The following is a 24,776-nucleotide window of genomic DNA, read 5'->3' on the forward strand; positions in this document are numbered from 1 at the left end:
GGGCAAGGACCACAATGTAGTTGTACCCCGCACCGACTAATCTTCTGTGTGGTTGTGTAGTGTAATAGCACCGGCTGCTGCCCAGCAGCGGCAACTGCGGTGGACAAACAGTCCACACGCCAGTGAGCATATACACGTGTGTGTCGGCAGGGCGGAGGAACTGGGGCAAGGGTCATAGAAGACCCCATCTGGAAGCCTCTAGAACCTGCTAGTGATTCCTCAGCGTTTAACAGTACTCTCCTTTTATGTATTTGGATTGTCAACCAACACTGGGTAAAACAACATATGCTTTGTCGTTCTCTTCTAGCATGTGCACCCTTAGCATGTGCACCTTTAGCATGTGCACCTTTAGCATGTGCACCCTTAGCATGTGCACCTTTAGCATGTGCACCTTTAGCATGTGCACTTGTTCTCTTTTAGCCCCGCCCCCCCCCAATACGTTCCATTCATTGGCTACCACATTCAGATAAGCCCCTCCCCCCCTCCTCCCCCCTTAACTTGTATTTAAGATCTTCCTGGTTCTTTCGGTAAAGTCACGTAGAAGGGAAGTAATAAAATAATAAAAATAAAACATAATAAAACAATTCTCACGACGTTTCGGCCACAACGCAAACAGCCGTCCTCAGGCGAAGAATGAGACATTATCAAGCTAGGAGCTTATATAGGTGTAGCGAGCTCCTAGCTTGATAATGTCTCATTCTTCGCCTGAGGACGGCTGCTTGCGTTGTGGCCGAAACGTCGTGAGAATTGTTTTATTATGTTTTATTTTTATTATTTTATTACTTCCCTTCTACGTGACTTTACCGAAAGAACCAGGAAGATGAATCCTTGCAGTCACGAAAGCTTTAAATCGAAATTGTATTTAAGAGCTTGTATCTTGAAATTGTTTGCCTCACTTGATACAGTAAATCTAGTTGTGACGGTCCCACCTGATGACGGAGACTTGTGTTGCCTCCGAAACGTCGTGATTTATTCTTTTATTTTTATTATTACTTTTATTAATTTTAATTTTATTATTTTTTTACCTACGTGACTTTACCGAAAAAACGTAAGAGTATGAACCTGCTAGTGGTTTCGAGAAGGTTGTACCCAGCACCGACTAAACACGTTCCTGCGGAGGGAGTTGGAAGGAACGTTGGGTTGCTCGGTCAATGGTCAGGGTCAACGGCGGGGTGGTGTATCCCGCAATATGCCCGTCTATGAGGGCGGGCACAAGCCGGCGTGAGTAGGTTAAACGTTGAGTTTTATCAGGGCACCACGGGGTGACCAGCCCCTCCCCACCCAGCCCCACCTCTTCCCACCCAGCCCCTCCCCACCCTCCCCACCCAGCCCCTCCCCAACCTCCCCTCCCCACCCTCCCCACCCAGCCCGTCCCCACCCTCCCCTCTCCACCCAGCCCCACCCCTCCCATTTTTGGATGCACGACGGACGGACACAATAATCCCCTGTGGGCTGGTGGAACCACGTGGTTCCTACCAGCATCATCTGTGTGGTTGTAACCCAGCGCCGACCAATCAGGCGCACAGTCACGCCCGACTTTCTCTCCGGCTCGCCTTGTTTGTCTGTCCGCGGGCGCCGCGAAACCGGTGACGCGGCACGCGACCGAAAGTGCCGGGGGGGGGGAGGGAACCGCGAGGCACGGGGGGGAGGGTGGGGAGCTGTCAACTCGCCCTGCAGGCTGCTGACGCCGGCGTCTCTACCACCATGGAGGAGGCGGCGAACGGAGTTAGAGGGGGAGCAGAGGGTGGAGGGAGCAGAGAGGGGAGTTTTCAGTTTTCTTTATTAGGTACTAGCTGTACTACCCAGCTTCGCCCGGGACTTGGATCCACCACGCCCGGCCGCCTTTGTCTCCCCAGTGGCGATGTTCACACACCACAACAGTTACTCGTTTGAGGCTGAGTCGACCTAAAAACAGCAAAGTCTTACAGAAAAAACACCGTACATCAACGCTGTGTGCGACGATCCCAATGGGGTACAAGTCGAACAATAACAACCATAAGACAATTTAGATAAAATTATCAGGCTAACTCTGTACTTCAACAAACAAACATGGCTTAACCATACGATTTAGAATATTACCAACATAAATATATGAAAACAATGTCAGATGTGGGGGGAGCAGGGAGTGGGGGGAGCAGGGGGTGGGGGGAGCAGGGAGTGGGGGGAGCAGAGGGTGGGGGGAGCAGGGGGTGGGGGGAGTGGGGGGTGCAGGGGGTGGGGGGAGCAGGGAGTGGGGGGAGCAGGGGGTGGGGAGCAGGGGGTGGGGGAGCAGGGGGGGGGGGAGCAGGGGGTGGGGGGAGCAGAGGGTGGGGGGAGCAGGGAGTGGGGGGAGCAGGGGGTGGGGGGAGCAGGGAGTGGGGGGAGCAGAGGGTGGGGGGAGCAGGGGGTGGGGGGAGTGGGGGGTGCAGGGGGTGGGGGGAGCAGGGAGTGGGGGGAGCAGGGGGGGGGGAGCAGGGGGTGGGGGGAGCAGAGGGTGGGGGGAGCAGAGGGTGGGGGGAGCAGGGAGTGGGGGGATCAGAGGGTGGGGGGAGCAGGGAGAAGAGCAGAGAGGGGGAGCCGGGAAAGATAACTCAGCAAAACCTTAGAGCCCCTGGTAGGGGTGCACCAAATATCATCTCGAATTAATATCCTTATAAACATTTACAAGCGAAGTCATTATGGGACCTTTCTTGCCATCATTAAAATATAGCAACAGGTTATGGCAATACAACAGTTGTATCAAGATGTTTAAACACCAAACAGAATCATTATTCAAGGAATCCGGTCTGCATTGACCACACGTGATTGTGGTGAACATGCAAACAAAAAGACATCCTCTGATTACACATTCCTGCGGAGGGAGCTGGTAGGGTTGCTCGGTCAATGGCCAGGGTCAACGGCGGCGTGGTGTATTCTGCAAATGTGCCCGACTGTGAGGGCGGGCACAAGCCGGCGTGAGTAGGTTAAACGTTGAGTTTTATAAGGGCACCACGGGGTGACCAGACCCTCCCCACCCACCCCCACCCCTCCCCACCCCCCACCCAGCCTCACCCTCCCACCCAGCCCCTCCCCACCCAGCCCCTCCCCACCCTCCCCTCCCAACCCAGCCCCACCCTCCCCACCCAGCCCCTCCCTCTCCACCTAGCCCCTCCCTGCACGACGGACGGACACAATAATCCCCTGTGGGCTGGTGTAACCAGGAGGTTCCTACCAGTAATAGCGTAGTAGGTTGAACTGAGTCGCAGTCGTGCACTTGGAGGCAACAAGTTGATTTAACACCAACACACGGGGTCACTGCCCCCTAACAGGAGAACAACCTTCCTTGAATAAGGGTTCGGTTTGGTGTTTTAACAACTTGACACCTGTTTCATTGCCATAAAGGGTAAAACCTATTTTGATTTAAAGTTTTCGTGACTGCAGGGATTCATATTCTTGGTTCTTTCGGTAAAGTCACGTAGAAGGGAAATAATAAAATAATAAAAATATAAAACAATAAAAATTCTCACGACGTTTCGACTGCAACACGAGTAATCATCATTATTATTTCCCTTCTACGTGACTTTACCGAAAGAACCAAGAATATGGTAAAACCTATTGTTATAAGCGAATTCACCCTTCTAATCTCTATATTTGCTGTAACGCTACTCTCTCATCCCCTATAGCTCAATGTCCACATTGATCTTATCTCGCTACAGTTCCATGTCTGGTCCGCATGCCGTCCGTCATCTCACAAAAAAACAATCTTGCTCAATGCCCTGCCCCCAATGGACCAGCACCACCAGTCTCCCCGACGACCAACGAATAAATCCCCTTGCCAACCATCATCTATCCACTGCTGGACGAAGGCGCCATCCTCCCTCTCTGCCTCCCAGCGACGCGTGTTGCCCCAAGGCCCACTCAATGTCCTTAAACAGTCAACATTGCGTCTCGTCCTCTCAGCAGCGGCGGCTTCTGGCGAACCATCGAACACATGCGGCCACCGCATCGCGCTTCTGCGGCCGTCTGGAACGCTCTTCCTTCCGATATTAGGAGGCCACTGCATGGGAGCTGTGCACTTTTAATTTCGTTAGAACTGCTTTTTTGCGTTTCGTTGGTTGTCCTTCCCCCACACCTCCCATTAGCGCGGTTGGCTACGTACGGCGCGAAAGAAGTTCAACACAAACACGTCTCCGAAGCTGCGCGTGCTCTCGAATCCTGCGCGGTCTTCTTGCTGGGTTCTCAGTGCTGCATTACCACGCGTGCCTCACTCACCGCACTTCTTTGGGCTCACTCTCTTCGCCCTTTGCTGGCGCTTTGGGGGTGGCAGATTTGTGCCGGTGTAACAGGCCGTAGTATACCCCCAGGCCGTAGTATACCCGGGGTTAAAACGGCCTAGGCTAGATTATACCCGGGTATATTATGGCCTAGGCCAATTTATACTCTGGGGTATATTATGGCCTAGGCCAAATCATACCCCCATGATAGTAATAGTGTTGAGCGATATACACATGAATTACTACATTTTTCAAACATTTTATTTAAAACTGTAAACACATAGACTTTGATTGCTTCAACCAGAAATACTTTATTAATAATAACCCTAACCCTATCCCTAACCCTATCCCTAACCCTAAAAATGCTTCAATTGATCAAATTGAGATTCTTACTTCCATTTAAACGCTTTATAGATATCGATTGAAGTTCGTTTGAACTTTCACATGGGGCATATTCTGGCCTGGAGGGGTATGGTCTGGCCCAGTCTAGTTTAAACCCCCCGGGGGGTAGAGTTGAGCCTAGGACACTTTATCCCCCCGGGTATACGCTGGCCTGGGCCAAACTATACCCAGGTTTAATCGGGACAGGAGTTATTTTAGCCTGTTACACCGGGAAAGACACCACGTGTTCACCGAAAACGTACTTGACTCGACTTGTCGCCACTCCCCGTCGACGCTTCTGAGTCAAATCTCACAGCAGATGCCATCCACACTCGACGAGATATATCAGTTTTTTGTGGGGAGGCAACGCCCCCGCTCAAACTGGACACCTTTGTTAATTTAGATTCAGTAGCGTTAATTTATTTTCACAATCAAGATAATAAATAAATTAATAAATATCGAAGTCAAATTCCGCCTATGATGAATATGTAATACGTACTGATTGAAAAAAACTTTTTTATTTTTATTTCTGAAAGAACCAAGAATAAGTCTACATTACAGACTGCAAATGCACTCACTCCAATTAAGAACCAGTCTACAATAGTGTTTTTTGTTTTTTTTCTTATTTTTTATTTTTATTCACTTCATTTTTTATTATAATTTTTCTTTTATCTACGTGACTTTACCGAAAGAACCCAAGAATATAAAACTTTCTTCGTTCAACACTGGAGAGAAAATGCCATTAAACTTCACAGCGGGTTGCAAATGATTAATAATGATGTAGTGACATCGGGGATGTCACTGTATGGTGCCGGCCCAGAAGGGTCGTGCCGTTCGATGTTTCTACATCGTGGACAGCACCGTGTGGGTAGCTGTGTGTAGCACCAGCCCTAGTGTGGACAGCACCGTGTGTGTGGCTGTGTGTAGCACCAGCCCTAGCGGGGCTTGGTGAGCACTGGGATAGTGCGGGCACCACGCACAGCGTGTGGTGGGGGGTTCCCACGAGGGGGAGGGGGTGAGCGTTAGCCCAGGGGCAGGGTTGCCCCGGGCCGTGCCACTCTGGTTGACCCCGTAGACACGTGATCCGGAGTGTGGTGGGTGGGCTAGTGGGTGATCACGTGTCCGGAGAGAGCTCTTGAGAAGGATCGAGAGAGAACGAGGGCGGTGCGAACCCGGCCGTTGGGGGATATAAGGCGGGTCCCTGAGAGGGACGGGGTCGCTGCATTCTACAAGCTGGAAGTTCAACATCTAGAAGCTGGAAGCTCGACGTCTACAAGCTGGAAGCTCAACACCTACAAGCTGGAAGCTCAACACCTACAAGCCGCAAGCTCAACACCTACAAGCTGAAGCTCAACATCTACAAGCTGAAGCTCAACACCTACAAGCCGCAAGCTCAACACCTACAAGCCGCAAGCTCAACACCTACAAGCTGAAGCTCAACATCTACAAGCTGGAAGCTCAACACCTACAAGCTGGAAGCTCAACATCTACAAGCTGGAAGCTCAACACCTACAAGCTGGAAGCTCTACATCTACAAGCTGAAGCTCAACATCTACAAGCTGGAAGCTCAACATCTACAAGCTGGAAGCTCAACATCTACAAGCTGGAAGCTCCACATCTACAAGCTGGAAGCTCCACATCTACAAGCTGGAAGCTCAACGTCTACAAGCTGGAAGCTCTACATCTACACGCTGGAAGCTCAACATCTACAAGCTGGAAGCTCAACATCTACAAGCTGGAAGCTCATCATCTACAAGCTGGAAGCTCAACACCTACAAGCTGGAAGCTCAACACCTACAAGCTGGAAGCTCAACATCTACAAGCTGGAAGCTCAACATCTACAAGCTGGAAGCTCAACACCTACAAGCTGGAAGCTCAACACCTACAAGCCGCAAGCTCAACACCTACAAGCTGAAGCTCAACATCTACAAGCTGAAGCTCAACACCTACAAGCCGCAAGCTCAACACCTACAAGCCGCAAGCTCAACACCTACAAGCTGAAGCTCAACATCTACAAGCTGGAAGCTCAACACCTACAAGCTGGAAGCTCAACATCTACAAGCTGGAAGCTCAACACCTACAAGCTGGAAGCTCTACATCTACAAGCTGAAGCTCAACATCTACAAGCTGGAAGCTCAACATCTACAAGCTGGAAGCTCAACATCTACAAGCTGGAAGCTCCACATCTACAAGCTGGAAGCTCCACATCTACAAGCTGGAAGCTCAACGTCTACAAGCTGGAAGCTCTACATCTACACGCTGGAAGCTCAACATCTACAAGCTGGAAGCTCAACATCTACAAGCTGGAAGCTCATCATCTACAAGCTGGAAGCTCAACACCTACAAGCTGGAAGCTCAACACCTACAAGCGGGAAGCTCAACATCTACAAGCTGGAAGCTCAACACCTACAAGCTGGAAGCTCAACATCTACAAGCTGGAAGCTCAACACCTACAAGCTGGAAGCTCAACATCTACAAGCTGGAAGCTCAACACCTATAAGCTGGAAGCTCAACATCTACAAGCTGGAAGCTCAACATCTACAAGCTGGAAGCTCAACATCTACAAGCTGGAAGCTCAACATCTACAAGCTGGAAGCTCAACATCTACAAGCTGGAAGCTCAACATCTACAAGCTGGAAGCTCAACACCTATAAGCTGGAAGCTCAACATCTACAAGCTGGAAGCTCAACATCTACAAGCGGGAAGCTCAACATCTACAAGCTGGAAGCTCAACATCTACAAGCTGGAAGCTCAACACCTACAAGCTGGAAGCTCAACATCTACAAGCTGGAAGCTCAACATCTACAAGCTGGAAGCTCAACATCTACAAGCTGGAAGCTCAACATCTACAAGCTGGAAGCTCAACACCTATAAGCTGGAAGCTCAACATCTACAAGCTGGAAGCTCAACATCTACAAGCGGGAAGCTCAACACCTATAAGCTGGAAGCTCAACATCTACAAGCTGGAAGCTCAACATCTACAAGCTGGAAGCTCAACACCTACAAGCTGGAAGCTCAACATCTACAAGCTGGAAGCTCAACATCTACAAGCTGGAAGCTCAACATCTACAAGCTGGAAGCTCAACATCTACAAGCTGGAAGCTCAACATCTACAAGCTGGAAGCTCAACATCTACAAGCTGGAAGCTCAACACCTACAAGCTGGAAGCTCAACATCTACAAGCTGGAAGCTCAACATCTACAAGCTGGAAGCTCAACATCTACAAGCTGGAAGCTCAACATCTACAAGCTGGAAGCTCAACATCTACAAGCTGGAAGCTCAACACCTACAAGCTGGAAGCTCAACATCTACAAGCTGGAAGCTCAACACCTACAAGCTGGAAGCTCAACATCTACAAGCGGGAAGCTCAACTCCTACAAGTGGGAAGCTCAACACTTACAAGCTGGAAGCTCAACATCTACAAGCTGAAGCTCTACATCTACAAGCGGGAAGCTCAACATCTACAAGCTGGAAGCTCCACGTCTCAAGCTGAAGCTCTCGGTCTTACGAGTCAACCGCGTGGTCGGAGACCTGAGTGAGGGATCGACCCTTCGTAGCAGTAACTCGCTGTAGTCTGGCAAAGGAGAAGTTGCCCTTTGTGTTACGTTGTTACAAATAAAAGTGTTGCCTCTAAAAGGAACAACGTCTGTGACTCTGCTGGACCCACTACAATAAGAATACAAATTTGTTTGTAAAAAGAATATATGAAAAGACCTGTTCACCGTTCGAAATATGAAACTTTATTTCACACATGTCAGTAAAGTTTATACCTAAATATCCAATTATTAAACAGCAATTAACAACATGCTTAAATATAAATATTAATAGTATTGACATGCCGAGGCATATTTAGGGATGGCATCGTAGTGTGTATTTTTATTCTTATATAGACTCAAAGTGTTAAGGAAATGAAGTCAAATAAACATCTATTTTAATTCTAATCAGCTTTCATAGAGAAGCTGTGTTAAATACCGTAGTTAAGTTACTGCTATTGGGACAGCTTTTTCACCCCGTCTGAACTGATAAAGCCACCGCACTACTTGTTAGATGGTACACATGAAGAAAATAATACCTCTTGGGGGTTTTTTTTTGTTCAATGTCTAAGAACTGACAGGAAATCTTATACACAGCGTTAAGTTACAGGCATTTCACGATTGTTTCACTGTGTGCTCAACAGTCAGCGTCCTTTTCGATGCATTTGCGCCGATATGGTATTATTACGGAAAAATAGCGTAGGCCGCGGAAAACCGCAAGTTTAAAACCGCACAAAAATGTGTCAAATGCACACAGCCATGTGTGTGCATGACGAGAAGGAAATTGCTGATGGGATTTGTTGTTGTTGTTGTTGCATGTGCACAATGGCTGTGTGCTGTTTACACATTTTTTTTGTGCCTTGCTTGAAACTGATGTCACACACTCTGAATGTTACCATTTAAAGTGACGCACGCTTTGCATTTAATTAGTTTTTGAAACACGACCAGACCGGGGATCGACAAACCAAAATAATTAAGGAGAGACATTTTTGTTGAATTCAATGGGGGGGGGGGGGGGGGCGGAGAGGGCCCCCTTGTCCAATTTCCCGCTCTTTTCGTAGCCCGGTGCGTGGGGCAGTTACACGGCCTGCACACCACGACAGTCACGCCACTGCGAGTCGTGTAGAGCGTGGAACAGAGCGCTGAATGGCGGACTCGTTAGCAACGGGCTCCTTGTGTGGCAGGGGAGATATCCAAAATGAACTTTCGGTGTTTGTATCGATGGGACTCTTTAACCTCAAGCTTGGTTGAACCACAAGCATGTGTGGTTAATGCAAACTTGATGCCTTGCAAATAGGCTGTGTCTCTCTGGTGTTTGAACATTTCAACACCTCCCGTATTATTGTCAGAAAAGGGTTAAAGGTTAATCTTTTTTCATCGATAGGTGTTTGTGTATCAGGGTGATGGCATCAGGGAATTGGGATGGATAACAAACCACAAAGTTTCATTATGAAATTACATTTCATTCTCTGGAATTGTTAAACGAAATGCCGCACACATGATTGTACGACCGTCGAAAAAAAGTTTGTCCTTTATATCAATGTCATTTTTTATACACTAACGTAGGTACACAGTACATGCCCGGGTCAAGGGTCGGGTTAGTCAATACTGTAGTAAAACCGAAAGTATAGTTTCAAAACATCAACATATCCACCGTATTATAAGTGACTATTTAAGTTTCAGTCTAGCTGTTGTAAACATGGACATATCATTTTTTTCTCAGCCTCATATCAGTCAGTATCCTTGATGTCGGTACCTCATTGCACAAAGGCAAAGATCCCCCACGTGGCCTTTTTAGGATGGGCAAGTGCTGTTCGAGAGCACGTATGAAAGCCGCCACGATGCCCAAGCCGCCTTTGTCTCTCCAGTACCGATGTTTTACACCAGGTACCTACTTAAGGCTGAATCGACTGAGCGGTGGGGGTGGTGGGGGAGGCTCAACATCGGTTTTGATGTGAGCCTTCACTCGCCGGCGATTTTAGCCGTGGCCACCAAATGAACCCAGGGTCGTGTGCTTTTAATATGCCGCGCAGTGCCAACCACCGTGCCACCCCTCCCCATCGGCGTGGCCAAAGTCACACGCGCGCACGCACGGCTTTGAGCGTCGGCGCAACGATGCCAGCGTCCGAGACAGCATCCAGCGTCACTTTGGTTTTTGGAGCGGGGGACAACGCGAAATTGTACATGCACAGCCCCGCTGTCATTACACTGCATCACGATGGTCCCCCCCTCCCGCGTCCCTCCCCCAACCCCCGCCAGGTCATGGGGGCTGTTTGACCACTTTTCGCCACGCTTGGTCAGTGCAGGTCGGTGAAGGTGAGCCCGGCGTAGAAGTACAGCAACGATGCGGTTTTTGTTGCTCCACTAACCCTCCGCCGCCCACCACCAACGCATCATCCTCGCAAAACCCATGGCACCCTGTTTGTGCACGGTGGTGGTCGACCACCTGTGCACTGTGCAGCCCCCCCACCCCACCAAAACACCCAAGCTCGATCTCGTGAGACCGCCGAGGTCGCGCGGTGCTGTCTCGTAGGCCGGCGTCACAGTGCTTCCGATGACACCCACCCGCCCGCGCGTCGATAACCACGCGCGGTACGGCACCGCCAGGGGCAGACGGGAGAGCTGTACGCTTGCGCCCGCCTCGGCCTTGTCAAAGTGCTCGCGCGCATTGGTCGACGACGAAGCTTGCCGTCGCCTCCCTTTGCTATCGATGTGAACTCCTTCTGCTGTATATTTGGAGTTTGCGCACCGCTCTCTCTTTCTCTCTCCCCGTGGTCGCGTGGATTTTCCTCTGGGTCCTCCGGTTTTTCGCTCCACATTTAGCATCGACGTGCGTTCAAGAGTATTTGGCTGCTTTAAACTGCAACGTGATCATAAGCCACTTCGGTGAGCTATCATTTGTGATGGCCAGGTCGCTTCTGAAAAATGAGCTAGAGAGCTCAGTTGGGCCTTACCTGGTAAAATTACAAAAATGTTCAATAGTTCACCTGCAGAAAGCAGTCTCCCCTCCTGCCCATGTTCTTCCTTTGCTTCCTCGATCACAACCAAGGGGACGGCGCCTATTGTAACGTGTGCAGCGCGGATGACCCCGCTCCCCTGCGCTACCCCGTCGCGGCGGCAATGGCAAACGAGAAGCGCTCAAGAGAAGGCGAGTTTCACAGCCGCACCTCGTTCCCGATCACCCGGTAGCGGATGAGGAAGTACGGGTAGCACTGGTCGCTGTCGAATATGGCGAAGATGCTCGGCTTGCCCGCGTTGTCCACGCACGAGTCGTACAGGTCGCTGGCCAGGTCGTCGGGACACAGTGCCGGCGGCCTGCGCAGGCCCGGCCGCCCGACGGCATGCCGCCCAACCAGCGCCTTGGCGATGAAGACGCAGCGGTCCCCGGCGTGTCCCGCGCGCCCCGCGTAGCCGTGCGAGAAGCTGGCGGCCGTGGCGAAGTAGCTGCCGTTGCCGTAGACGGCGGCATTCTTGCCCGAGAGGCGCGGGTCGAAGTTGTGCTTGCAGATGGCGGGCACCGTGTCGGCCGTCGTGCCGTGGAACAGGTTCAGCTCGAGCTCGCGCTCGGGCATCTGCGGCAGCTTGCGCAGCATGAACGCCTTCTTCCTGCGGGGAGGCGCGGAGGGAGCGACACGGGATGAGGCGGCGCACGGCGACAGGTTCAGACGGGCGGACGAGTTTCGCGGAGGTTTCATTCAGATTAGTGACGCTCGAAGGGCAGGTGCCAAGGGAGGTGCTCGGGCAGTGCTGCAGTGGCAGGCAAAGCATCACCGGCGTGGCGACAGAACACGGCGTCAATGACGACCCGGATGCTGCTGCGGGGTCCAATTTCTGCCCCGCCTCCTCCCTCCTCCCCTACTGCCGAGGCCTACTATATAACCTTGTACCACGGAAGATCTCTCGCCTACTTCAGCAGTTTTTCTTGCTGTGGTTGTCCCACCTGATGACGATTGCTTGCGTTGCGATCAAAACGTCGTGATCTATTATTTTCCTACCTACGTGACTTCACCAAAAGAACCAAAGGGTATGGATTCCTGCAGTCACGAAAGCTTCAAATCAAGAATGACGAACGTGTTGACGAGTTCCACATTCCACGTTCCCAATGCGCCGCTGCTGTCGACGCGAACGTTAACCCGGACGAACCCGAGCCGCCGCGCGTGTCCGCGGTGCCGCGCGTGTCACCTGCAGTACTTCTCCCACAGGAAGGGGTTCTGCACGCGCTCGATGCCCAGCACGAGCGCCTTGGTCTCCGACACGGTCTGGTGGAAGAGGCGGTACGCGGCCCGGTACGCCCGCTCGGCCGGCTCCAGGGTCACGCGCACGAAGTCCGCGCCGGGATCCATGGGCACCCAGGTCGAGGGCTGCGAGCATCCGGCAGCGTCCGGCCAGCCGGGATACGGCGGTGCGGCGCCAGCGGAGGGGCTGAGGAGGTGACAACGCGTGGGATGACACCGCTCGTCGTTAGCGGGAGGGTCTCCTCGTTCTTTAAAACATGAAACTATTTTGTATTATATAACTGTTCAACTTGATTTGAAGCTTTCATGACTACAGGAATCCATACACTTTGGTCCTTTCAGTAAAGTCACGTAGGTAGAAAAATGATAGATCACGACATTTCGATTGCAACGCAAGCAATCATCCGCCTGATGACGATTGCTTGCGTTGCGATCGAAACGTGATCTATTATTTTTTCTATCTACGTGACTTCACCGAAAAAAACAAAAAGTAACTGTTCAACTATTTACCAGGTAAAGCCCACTGAGCTATATATATATAGCTCTTTTTTCAGAAGCAACCTGGCACTCACATATGATGGCTCGACTAAGTGGCTCATCGTGGCGTGGAAATTTGCAGCAGCCAAATACTCTGGACGCGTGATGTTGATTCTAAATGTGGAGGGGGAAAACCGGAGGACCCTGGAGAAAAATCCACGAGACCACGGGGGAGAGAGAAATGAAAGCTCCAAATATACAGCAGGCATCAGGGTCGGGATCGAACCTACGACCTCCTGTAGACCAAGCGAGGTACTTCGCATCTCGCCACCGTATCGTTTGATTGCGGCGATATGGCCGCTTAGACAATAACAACAATAATCGTAAGAACGGTGACAATTCAGTGCGTTTGGTATTGGCACGGACAATTCTCACAGCTCAAGCAAAGTTGTCGGCACGACGGAAGAAGGTGAGTGCTGCTGCTGCTACTGATATTTCTCCGGACACAGCGCGCGGATCGTTTCACATCGCGGTAGCGGCGGGAGGGGGCGACGTTGCTCCGTATAATCCCAGATTGGAGTCGTTCGCGGCGGTGTAAAATTTGGACATTCGAGAAGTTTTGCGGAGGTTACCGATCGAGCTTTGATTGAATTCAGATTGGTGCCGCTCGCAGGGCAGGCGCCAGGGCAGTGCTGCGGTGGTGGGCTCTGCATCACCATAGCGGCGAGATGTTAACTACCTCGCCTGATATACAGGAGGACGTGGACATTTGAGAATTTCGCGGAGGTTACCGATCGAGCTTTGGTTTGGAGCGTGACGTCGCAACGGCCTGCTCGTTTTAGAATTTGAACGACGTCAGGGCGGGGTATTTAATGACCACTGTAAAGCCAGGCGGCACGTGTATTGTAACGGTCATCGCTCCCGCAGTGATAACCAGCGCGGCCTGCCAGAGTTGAACCGGGATACATTGGAGATACAATCGAGATACAATCGAGATACAGTGTAGATACAATGGAGATACTATAAGAGATACAATATGCAGTTGAGATACAATAGAGATACAATAGCGTTAGTGTAGATACAATGAAGATACAATATAAATGCAATGGAGATACAATATTAATACAATGGAGTTACAATATAAATGCAATGGAGATACAGTGTAGATACAATGAAGATACATTATAAATGCAATGGAGATACAATAATAATACAATGGAGATACAATATAAATGCAATGGAGATACAATATTAATACGAGGGAGTTACAATATAAATGCAATGGAGATACAGTGTAGATACAATGGAGTTACAATATAAATGCAATGGAGTTACAATATAAATACAATGGAGATACAATATAAATGCAATGGAGATACAGTGTAGATACAATGGAGTTACAATTAAATACAATGGAGATACAATATAAATGCAATGGAGATACAACTGAATGCTTCTTGTCTAAAGAACATTGTTCCACCTACGATGTCTGCGCTGGCGACTTCCCCTACTCTAACCCACTCTGAGACTTTACTCCCAGGCACATCGCTCGCATCGGAATGCAGAGAGTTCGTTGCGTTCGCGATGATGTCTCAAGCGTCTAAACGAGACCGCACGGCAGGACACTGTACAAATAAGGGAAACTAGGCCTCGAAAGACAGTTTGAATAACAGGGGGTCAATACATTTGTTCACGTGTTTATACCATCTAAGTTTGCCAGTATGTTTTATTAGTATATCGGTACGGTTTACGTTCGCTCCGTCAGCCTGGATCGTTGTGTTCGCTCCATTGGCCTGAATCGGAATATGTATTTATCCTGGAGAAATCCGATGAGCCGTGAAGCTCTTCATCACAAACTCTTGGCGTACAATGGCGCGCAACGACTTGTCAATGCGTCCGGCGCGCGTGATGTCCATCGAAACGAAATACCAACGAGTGTGAGAAATAAAAATTTCGCTCGACGGTTCCGACGCGTACGTTACAACGATCCCTTTGAAGCAGCGGTCCTTCTGAACCGTGGGTGCATCACGCACTCCCTGCCCCGGGCCGAGACTACCCCAACCTCGGCCGGTCGGGTGGAGTAGCCTCCCCTAGCCTCCCCGGGTCCCCCTTTAAATACCCCCCCCCCCCCCCCCGGGGGCATGACGTCACCGTCCCCCAAGGGCTGCCTGACGTCACGTTCTGTGACGCCCACCACGTGACGTCACTCGCTACGCCCCTACATAAGTAGAACTACTTTGTTTCATCAAACTCTGTGTATTTTTTAACGTTATAAACTAAAAAAAAATACGATTGAGAACCAATGGAGTGCAAGGCGACAGTGAAGGTAAACAAACCGAGGCTTTAGAAGTTGCACACAAGGCTGCTGCTGCTGCTGTCACGTGGCTGTCACGTGGCAGGCGTGGCATGCGTGCCAGCAGTCGGCAGCAGAACTTGCCAAGTCAGGCGGGCTGACTTTCGGAAAGCTCAGAGGGATTTCGGTTCATGACCCCAGCTTATCTCACACCCCACCCCCCCGACAACAACATCACCAGAAGCAGAAGCACCATATGTAGGGCTGAACGATTTGGGGGGAAATATCAAATTGCGATTTTTCTGACAGATATCGCGATTTGATTTGCGATTACATTTTTTAAAGTCAAGCTTCAGTTCAATATTTATTGTGTAATAGATTTAAAACATGCGATGGAGCATTAGCACATGATACCATCAAATATGAACTGCTCTATATATTTTAATGCAACGATGAAAACTTAAAAGATATGAATTGCTTCCAACAAGTATTTATTAAAATGTTTTAATTGAAATAGAAAAATCAACCATAGAACAATTGTTAAGTTAAATAAATAAAGCTATAATAATAAATAATAAAACAATTCCAATAAGAAAGTAATAGGACTTTTCGAATCGAAAAAAAATCGCAGCCTTTGCGATTTGCTAATCACATTGTTTCAAATTGCGATTTCGATTTGAAATCGATTAATCGTTCAGCCCTTCACCACAACACCTCCCTGCCCTGCGGCTAGCGGACAGCACTCAGCCCAATGCGTCCCCTGAAATGCCCCTGCCAATCATCAGCAGCCATGGTCAATCCACTGCTGGATGAAGGCTTCCCCAAGCTGCTGCCAACTTACGATACCGCGACTAAATAATCCAATCCACTGAGCGCCTGCGTACGAGTTGATTTCACCGCTCCGTCTCCTGGGTGGACGTCATCTTGGACACGTTCCGATCATAGGTTGCCACTCCCGTTACTATTCTTGAGCATCGGACACCATCGCCCCTAACGACGTGCACTCTTTGTACTTTTTTGGATCGGTATTTTCCGTCGATGACCACGATATTTTTTCCAGACATCGCCAGTCGAACGGACACTTGCGGACAAGCGGGGTCTTGGGATAAAGGGGAGATGTTAACTACCTGTGCAGGAGATCCTCAGGGTTGCTATCGAACCCAGATCCTTGGTTCGATCCCGACCCTGACGCCTGTACATTTTAAGGTCCTCCAGTTTATTTTCCCTCCACACTTGGAAACATGCGTTTAGAGTATTTGGCTGCTATAAATTTCCACATCAAATGGCCTATCATTTGTGGCCAGGTCGCTTCTGAAAAAGAGCGATACAGCTCAGCGGTGCCTTACCTGGTAAAATAATAATTTAAAAACACGTGTGCGAACTTACGCGTCGCAATGCTGCGTCACCGCCAGGGACGATACGAACTCCGGGCGCATCCTCATCAGAGGCCACTGGCCCAGGTTGAAGATTCCAGCTGCCACGGAACTGGTGACGATGCTGGTAGACGTCTACAAAAAGAAACAAAAAAACAATGCACCACCATCCCAAAGGAAAAGCCACAGTGTCAGAATAGAAACTTTTCTCTTTTTCTCTCCGTCTACTTCAACAAAAGAGAAGCGATTTGCAGATATCTCTCTTTCAGGCAGCTGCAGAAGCAGAAGTGAAATCGTTTGTCGGAGGGTAAAAACGAAACGATACAACTACCTGTGTACGAACGGAACATATTTAATTTCTGTTGTTACCCGCGCGCACGCACGTGCACGCTTGTCCATTCGTACCGCGATCACAAGATATGGATGGAACGGTGGCGCAGTGGTTATCACGTTGAATCCCCTCGTTAACCGCTCCCACCTCTGCTCTCCTAACCGCCACCACAACTACATCACCACTTTTAATAACCCCACTCTGTACTTCAACTACTATCATCTTAAGCAGAATTTTATTATTATTGTAAAGCACATTCGGCGCTATGTAAATCTGTATAAGATAAGATCCCGTCAGAGTTCGATGCCCGGCCGCGGCTAACCTCTATGGGCCAGTGAAATGTGAACCGCCCAGCCATTTCAATAACCCCGCACAGGCCAGCGCGGTGAAGTAAGGTCAAACAATCTCGTGGCCAGCACAGTGCGGGTAGACCTTCATCCACGAGTGAATTGACAAAGTGCTGTAAATGTTAACGTGTATTTATACTGTTAATGGACCGTAGTGATGGGTTTTTTCGGTCTGTATTTGCCGTGGCAAAGTGAGTGAAATTGACACGGGCCCTGATTTCAGGGAATTAAATAAACGAAACTAAACATGTTTTTTTTATTTTACCAGGCAAGGCCCACTGAGCTATATCGCTCTTTTTTTCAGAAACGACCTGGCATCAAATGATAACTCAACGAACTGGTTTATCACGTGGACATTTATAGCAGTCAAATACTATAAACGCACGTTCATTCTAAATGTGCAGGAGAAAAATCCACGCGACCACAGGGAGAGAGACACGCAAACTCCGAATATACAGCAGGCGCCGGCGCCGGGATCGAACCCACGACCTCCCGTATACCAGGCGAGGTAGTGAACATCTCGCTACCCTGGCGCCTCGCTTGTCCAATTTCATCCCCTTGCCTCCACAGCCCTGCGGCATCGGCCCCTCCGGCCTGTGGGCCCCAACGCCGCTGCACGGCCTGCGCACCCGACAGCTAAGCCCCTGCCCACGCGCTTCATGGAGGGTGCTTCAAAAACGTGTCGACACTTAAATTTCGATTTAAAGCTTTCGTGACTGCAGGGATTCGTCTTCTTGGTTCTTTCGGTAAAGTCACGTAGAAGGGAAATAATAAAATAAAAAAAATGAAACATACTAAAATAATATAATAATATACTAAAATAAAAATTACTTTATTGTGTTTTATTTTTATTATTTTATTATTTCCCTTCTACGTGACCTTACCGAAAGAACCAAGAAGATGTCTACACTTCTATGGGACTATCGTTTTTAAATGAAAAAATAACTAATAGAATGCAACATGATAACAAATGCATGTTGATAGCTTTAAAGAGTCAAAGAGTCTCCCACTTGTTCGCAAATTCTCGGAAGTGTGAAAAATTTTTTGGAGCACTCCGTATTTCCAGGGCTGCACACATTGGGCGGCTTATCTCCTGGCCTTGTGGCTTGCTGCTGCTGCTGCTCTTATTGTTGTTGCTGAGCGGTTAGTGCCCCGTGCTACGAACCCGGCGACCCGAGTTCGATTCCCGCTCACGGCCAGCGCCGGTGACGATTATCTGAACTGGTCATTGACCTCCCCTAGGTCGACTCAGCCTCCGAAAGAGTACCTGGTACGTTATGCAAAACTTCGCCGCTGGGGAGACTAAGGTGGCCAGGCGCAGTGCAGGCCTTCATAGGTGCTCGCTAACAGCACTTGTCCCTACAGTCTGTCAAGGCTACACGGGGGGTCTTTGTCTTTGCTGTTGGGTGCTGCTGCTGCCGTTACTGTGGCGTTGCCAGGTGTGGTGCTTGGGTGCCTCACCTCGTCGAGCCGGAGCCAGCGGTTCTGGTCCCTGCGGTAGAAACGGCAGGGATAGGGCCTGAAACGCGAGCTCTCAAGGCGCCGGGCGAGCAATTTGTCTCCAGAAGGATTCCTCGCCTCCATGGTGGCGAAGTCCAGAGGCAGAATCCCATTCCTGGAGCCAGCCACGCACACAGATTCCAACATTTAGATTTTCATATTTATTTACTTCCTACCCACACTGGGATTTTTGCACACAGCGTCGGTGTACGGTGTTTTTTCTGCAATATTTTGCTGTCTTTAATTGGATTTTCTGTTTGCACTCAGTCACATATTCACTTTAAGATGTTTTTTTGTTCATGTTTTTGTTATTTGTTTGTTGCGGTTGCACCCGATTCAAGAGCCGAATGGCTCACAGGGCTATACCTAATAAATGAACTTGAACTTGAACATACATAGATGAATGGAAAGTTAAAGACAAGTCACAGTGGTGAGATTGTGGCCATGCAACAAACCTCTGGGCCATCGAGTAAACCCACTGTGCTCTGCGCTCCTTCAGCGGAGGAGGAACAGCAAAGCTACACGAATTCTCTCTCTCTCTCTCCTCAAGCCCTCTCGTCATATGCTAGCAGAACCCGACATTGCCATTTATCTCATGATAATTGTATTTATCTGGCGCACTAACTGCGTGAAAGTCTTCTTAGGTTTTTTCGGTAAAGTCACGTAGAAAGTAAAATAAAATAAAAAAAATAAAAACAAAAATCACGACGTTTCGGAGGCAACACAAGTCTCCGTCATCAGGTGGGACCGTCACAGCCAGATTAGCTGTATCAAGTGCGTGAAAGTCACGTGCAAAAGCATTTGCTAAATAAAAATAAATGTCCTGAATATATTATCACTCATAATATCGGTGTTTTTGGGTTAGATCGCGTAAATATAAATGCGTCGTTAAACCCGCCATCACTCGACACAGCCAATTAGTAAGGTTTTGGCATAACCGAAACATAACATTTCAAAATAGAATGTTTAAAAAAAATTTTTTTATGATAGAATATAGTATTGTCATCAGTATGACATAAGTATACCAAGTTTGCAGTCGATACCACATTGGGAAGTGTGTTAAAATTGAGTTACAAGATTTGAGGATACAACAACAGACAGAGTGAGTTAAATTAAAGCATGTAAAGATGTGAACACGTGCGAGGTGACGCGCATTAAACATCTGAGCACATTTGTGTCCCCGGTAAGAGGCCTCACCGAGTCTCGTGACTCTCTCTTGGAGGGTTCCTGCCAAGGCATTTCGTTTTGTGGGAGGGGGCAACGATTATTATGCTTTTCCCAATAAATACAATTGCGAGTACAGTAACTTTCTATTTAAAATTCAGCAAATTCGGATACATTTAAATGTATATATTTTTTCTCTTCTTGGTTCTTTCGGTAGTCACGTAGAAGGGAAATACTAAAATAATAAAAAATAAAACAATACAATTCTCACGACGTTTCGGCCACAACGCAAGCAGCCGTCCTCAGGTGAAGAACAGGTCTGTCGGAAAGACAGCGTCTGAATGACACTGTCTTGTGGCCGATACATCGTGAGAATTATTTTATTATGTTTTATTTTTAATATTTTATTATTTCCCTTCTACGTGACTTTACCGAAAGAACCAAGAAGATGAATCCCTGCAGTCACGAAAGCTTTAAATCGAAATGTATATTTTTTATTCAACAACGTCAAATTATATAGTTAGTCTTGGTAACGTTAATAATTTACAGCTCTTTGTTAATCTACTGCTGGATGAGGGCATCTCCAACCCCGTCTCGGTAAAAGGGCTGTTTGACCATACTTCACCACGCTGGTAAGTGCGGGTTGACGATGGGGGGGGGAGGGAGATGTGGGATCAGGATTGGTTCACATCTCACTCGCCACTGATGTTGGCCGTGGCCGGGAGTCAAACTCAGGTGGCCAGGTTCACAGCAAAACGACCGCGCCACCACTCCACCCAACATGCAACGCTAACTTAGCGAACGCTTTGGGCAAACACGCGTTATCGTATATTAAGGACTGTTTGCCTTAAAACACGAGTTGAGAAATTCTGTAAACATCTTGAGACTCGGTGACACTGAACTGGATACATTTCGGACATTATCATCAGCAGCTGCAGCAGCACAAGATCGTGCGCATAATCTGTTTGAGAATGGCAATGTCACCCTGTCTTACAATGCTTGCTAACTTTCGTGTTCAATGTTAATGATTACAAAGGGCATTATTGCTAATATAGTTTTTTGGGGTGAGATCGCGTAAACATAACTGCGTCGTTAAACCCGCCACCACCCGACACAGCCAATTAGTAATGTGTGTCACGTCAACAGAACGTGCCAATTCGTTACTAGTGTAATAAAACACTTCGACGACGAACGTTGACTCGTGTCTTTATTTATATCTGTGTCGGCTGAACAACAGCTCCACGCTCCTCGTATATAAACCGTTCCGTTCTTCTTGGTTCTTTCGGTAAAGTCACGTAGAAGGGAAGTAATAAAATAATAAAAATAAAACATAATAAAATAATTATGTCTGTCTCCCCGACAGACCTGGTCTTCACCTGAGGACGGCTGCTTGCGTTGTGGCCGAAACGTCGTGAGAATTATTTTATTATGTTTTATTTTAATTATTTTATTACTTCCCTTCTACGTGACTTTACCGAAAGAACCAAGAAGATGAATCCCTGCAGTCACGAAAGCTTTAAATCGAAATTCGTTCCGTTTTTCCCTGCGCGCAAGGAGTCAACCCTCGGACCGCCACGTGGCCGCTGGCGTTCTGAAGGCGCGAGACGTGACCCCGCTTACAGACTTCCCAGACTGACTTTGAGCCTCTTTCTGCTTCCCCTTATAACCCCTCCACGTGGAGTCAAGCCCCGCCTCCAGACACGCCCCGCCTCCAGACACGCCCCGCCTCTAGACACGCCCCCTTTAGAACCTTCTTGACGGTTCCCCGCGAACACCCTTAAGCTCCGCCCCTGAACTTCGGCCCAGAAAGTTCAAAGTTAATTTATTAGGTATAGCCCTGTGAGCCATTCGGCTCTTGAATTGGGTGCAACCGCAACAAACAAAGAACAAAAACATGAACACGAAAACATCTTAAAGTGACTATGTGCAAACAGAAAATCCAAGAAAAGACAGCAAAATATTGCAGAAAAATCATCGTACACCAACCCTGTGCAAATATCCCAGTGGGATGCAAGTCAAACAACAACAACCACAATACAACTTAGATTAAGGCCATCAGTCTAACTCTGTACTACAACAAACAAACATGGCCAAACCAAATATGTTTTCGAAAATCACCAAAATGAAGCCATAAAAGCAATGAAACAGTGGTCATAGGAACTGTGACCGAATTTTCACAATAAACGACGTCAACAACACGTACTACCAAACACTTGACTTGATTGGCTCATGGCTGATACAGCGGAGCCTATCCTGCCGTTCGGCGACCGTCGGTGTACCCTTTTAGTACACTAGTACAGCACTAACCGGTGTGTTGGAGAGTAAATCCACAACATTTACAATCTGAGCACGACAGTTCGCCGGTACTTACAACTAGCTTCATCAGGCGACAGCCAGATCTTACTCATTGGCTGTGTCGGGTGGTGGCGGGTTTAACGACACATTTATATATTGACGCGATTAAATCCCCCCCCCCCCCCAAAAAAAACCTCCTGTATTATGAATGATATTGGTCGCGAAAGCCTACCTGTTGAACTGGCATTATTGCTTTCAAATATATAAATAGATACGTCCAGTCGGTTTGTCCCCCAAACGCCACTAATATCTCTGCCACTGTCCTGAGATGAAGAATCCATTTGGAAATCTCGCAGAGCATTGCGACACGCCCGCGATAGAAAACGATCCGCGGACGTAGATATCACAGACTTACTTCCGATGTCCCTTCCGAGTAATCTCTTACGGTTATTTATACTTTAAGACAATGCCCTATTATTAGTATCATAAATGGGTGCTATTCTCATCGATAAACTTACAACAACACACGCGCTCTTGTCGATGAGATCAGAACAGCCCTAGAAACTCAGAGAGTCTATTTGCAGGGAGTCGGCAAAACAAGACAACAAGAAGAGCAAATCTTGACTTAAAGCTTTCGTGACTGCAGGAATTCATATTGTTTGGGTCGTTTGGTAAAGTCACCACGTAGATAGGTTAAAATTAATACAAATAAAAGAAACAAAAACCACGACGCTTCGATCGCATCACAAGCGATCTGATGGCGATCGCTTGTGTTGTGATCGAAACGTCGTGGTTTTTGTTTATTTTTATTAATTTGAACCTACGTCGTTACTTTCCCGAAAGACCCAATCAACAAGGAGAAGAGCAATTTATTTGCGAATTCATTCGTAAAAAAAACCAACTCAACAATATTTCAAGAGCAGCAATGCGCGTAAACGCGAGACGTTGAAATCCTTAATCGGAAAACACGAGACCGCGCTCCTTAATAAAGTCACGAAACAGTGCATCCCCACGTTGCCCTGCTCGACAGGCTGCATAGATAGCGCCTTGGGTCTCCCCTCCCTCCCCTCCCTCTCTCCGTGCCGCCGCCGCCTCTGTAGGCTGGCGTCTCACGCCGCGTGCGCGCGCGACACTCACTCGGTGCGCAGCTGCGCTGAGTCGTTGTCGGGGTTGCAGAAAACTCGCTCGAGGAGCTCCTGCGCGCGAGCCGGGATGCTCTCCCAAGGCGCGCCCGGCCGCCGCATCTGCCAGTGGTAGGGCAGCGCTCCGATCTCCGCAAGACCCGACCACAAGTCCTCGACTGTGCCCGAGCCGGCGCGTCCTGCGTCTGCACTGCCACCTTCGTCATCGTCACCGTCGCCGTTAGCGCCGGCAAAAGGGCTGGCACCTGCATCACCACCATCATCATCACCAGCAGCAGCAGCAGCAAGAGCAGCAGCGGCAGCCTCCAGCCCTTGGGCGTCGTGTGCGTGGGGTGGTGCCTTGCGACCAGTGTGGGTCATCTCGAAGCTGGGCGGATCACGGAGAGAATTCTCGGAAACGCTTTCTGAGAACCGCGCCAGGGCCGCCAATCTGAGCAGCCCATGGGCGGCTCGCCTCGCGTTCGCCCTCGGGTACGACGACCTCGCCGTCGGCAGGGGGGGCGGCGGTGCCGCGGTTGGCGCTGCCGCGAAACGTCGGGCACGCGCGCTGGCTTTCTTCCTCGCTGCGAGCTCCGCGCTGCGGGCTCGGAGCGCGAGGCGGCGCGTGGATGGAGTCGGCGTTGCTGTGTCCGCGCCGAGGTTCTGAGCTCGCATTATCTGTGCACGGCTCAAGCCGACCCGATGTTGGAATTCCTCGACAAAACGCCTGTGGCTCCCGGTAGCTTTCACGCCGATGAGTTGAGTGTCACTCAGCTGTCACCGCGAGTTAATCGATTTGTCTTTTAATGACGGTGCGTGGTGGACTAAAATGATTAAATTATACGCGTTAAATGTATCTTGAGGCTTCGAGCAGTAAGGTGTATTGTCCGTTATTCACACACACGAGTGTGTGAACAAATACACACCGTGAGCTTGTGCTATGTTACCGAGTTGAAATGTAAACCCTCAGCGTGTTTAACCACCTCGCAGAACGCGTGAGGTCGGCGCTGAGTCGCGTTCAGGTTGCTCTGTGGCGTGCCTCGGAGGGGCCTGCCGCATTTTAAAGTCGACGGGAACAGGTGGAGGGGACGATTGCTGCCACAACGACAAACGCATCATCATCATCAAAAGCGGCAAGTGGACTTCATCACGCGGGCGTGGTGATGCGAAACTCGTGGCGTGTGACAGTCTCCGTGGAGGTGGCGGGGTGGGTTGGTGGGCGGGTCGGGGTTTGCGGGTGCAAAGAGCCATTGGCTGCATCGCCGCGGTTATTCATCAGGGGCAGAGCGGAGCGAGCGAAGGCACCCCCCCCCACCCCCCGCCACACGAGACGAAGCCGCTCGGCATTCAGTCGACCCCAGCAGTGGCGCCGTGCTGCGACACCGCACTCACACGGCCAACGGAGCGATCATCGCCGTTCGACGCGATCGTCGTCGATGACAATGATGACCGCACGATTTTGTGCTGGGGTTTTCTTTTTCGTTTCGTTTGTTG

At 49.3% G+C, this 24,776-nt stretch overlaps 1 protein-coding gene across 1 annotated transcript; it reads right to left on the reverse strand.

The window, feature by feature from the left end:
* Positions 1-9,155: 9,155 nt before the first annotated feature.
* Positions 9,156-24,437, reverse strand: LOC144728350 (protein mono-ADP-ribosyltransferase TIPARP-like). Its single transcript, XM_078607728.1, has 5 exons — positions 23,299-24,437; positions 18,664-18,817; positions 16,538-16,659; positions 12,329-12,568; positions 9,156-11,752 (listed from the first exon to the last, which is right to left on the reverse strand). The coding sequence occupies exons 1-5, from the start codon at positions 23,955-23,957 to the stop codon at positions 11,302-11,304; spliced, it is 1,626 nt and encodes a 541-aa protein (XP_078463854.1). The 5' UTR covers positions 23,958-24,437; the 3' UTR covers positions 9,156-11,301.
* Positions 24,438-24,776: the final 339 nt, after the last annotated feature.

The sequence above is a fragment of the Lampetra planeri genome, chromosome 28 (assembly GCF_965212315.1).
Source record: "Lampetra planeri chromosome 28, kcLamPlan1.2.h2, whole genome shotgun sequence".
Lineage (NCBI taxonomy): Eukaryota > Metazoa > Chordata > Hyperoartia > Petromyzontiformes > Petromyzontidae > Lampetra > Lampetra planeri.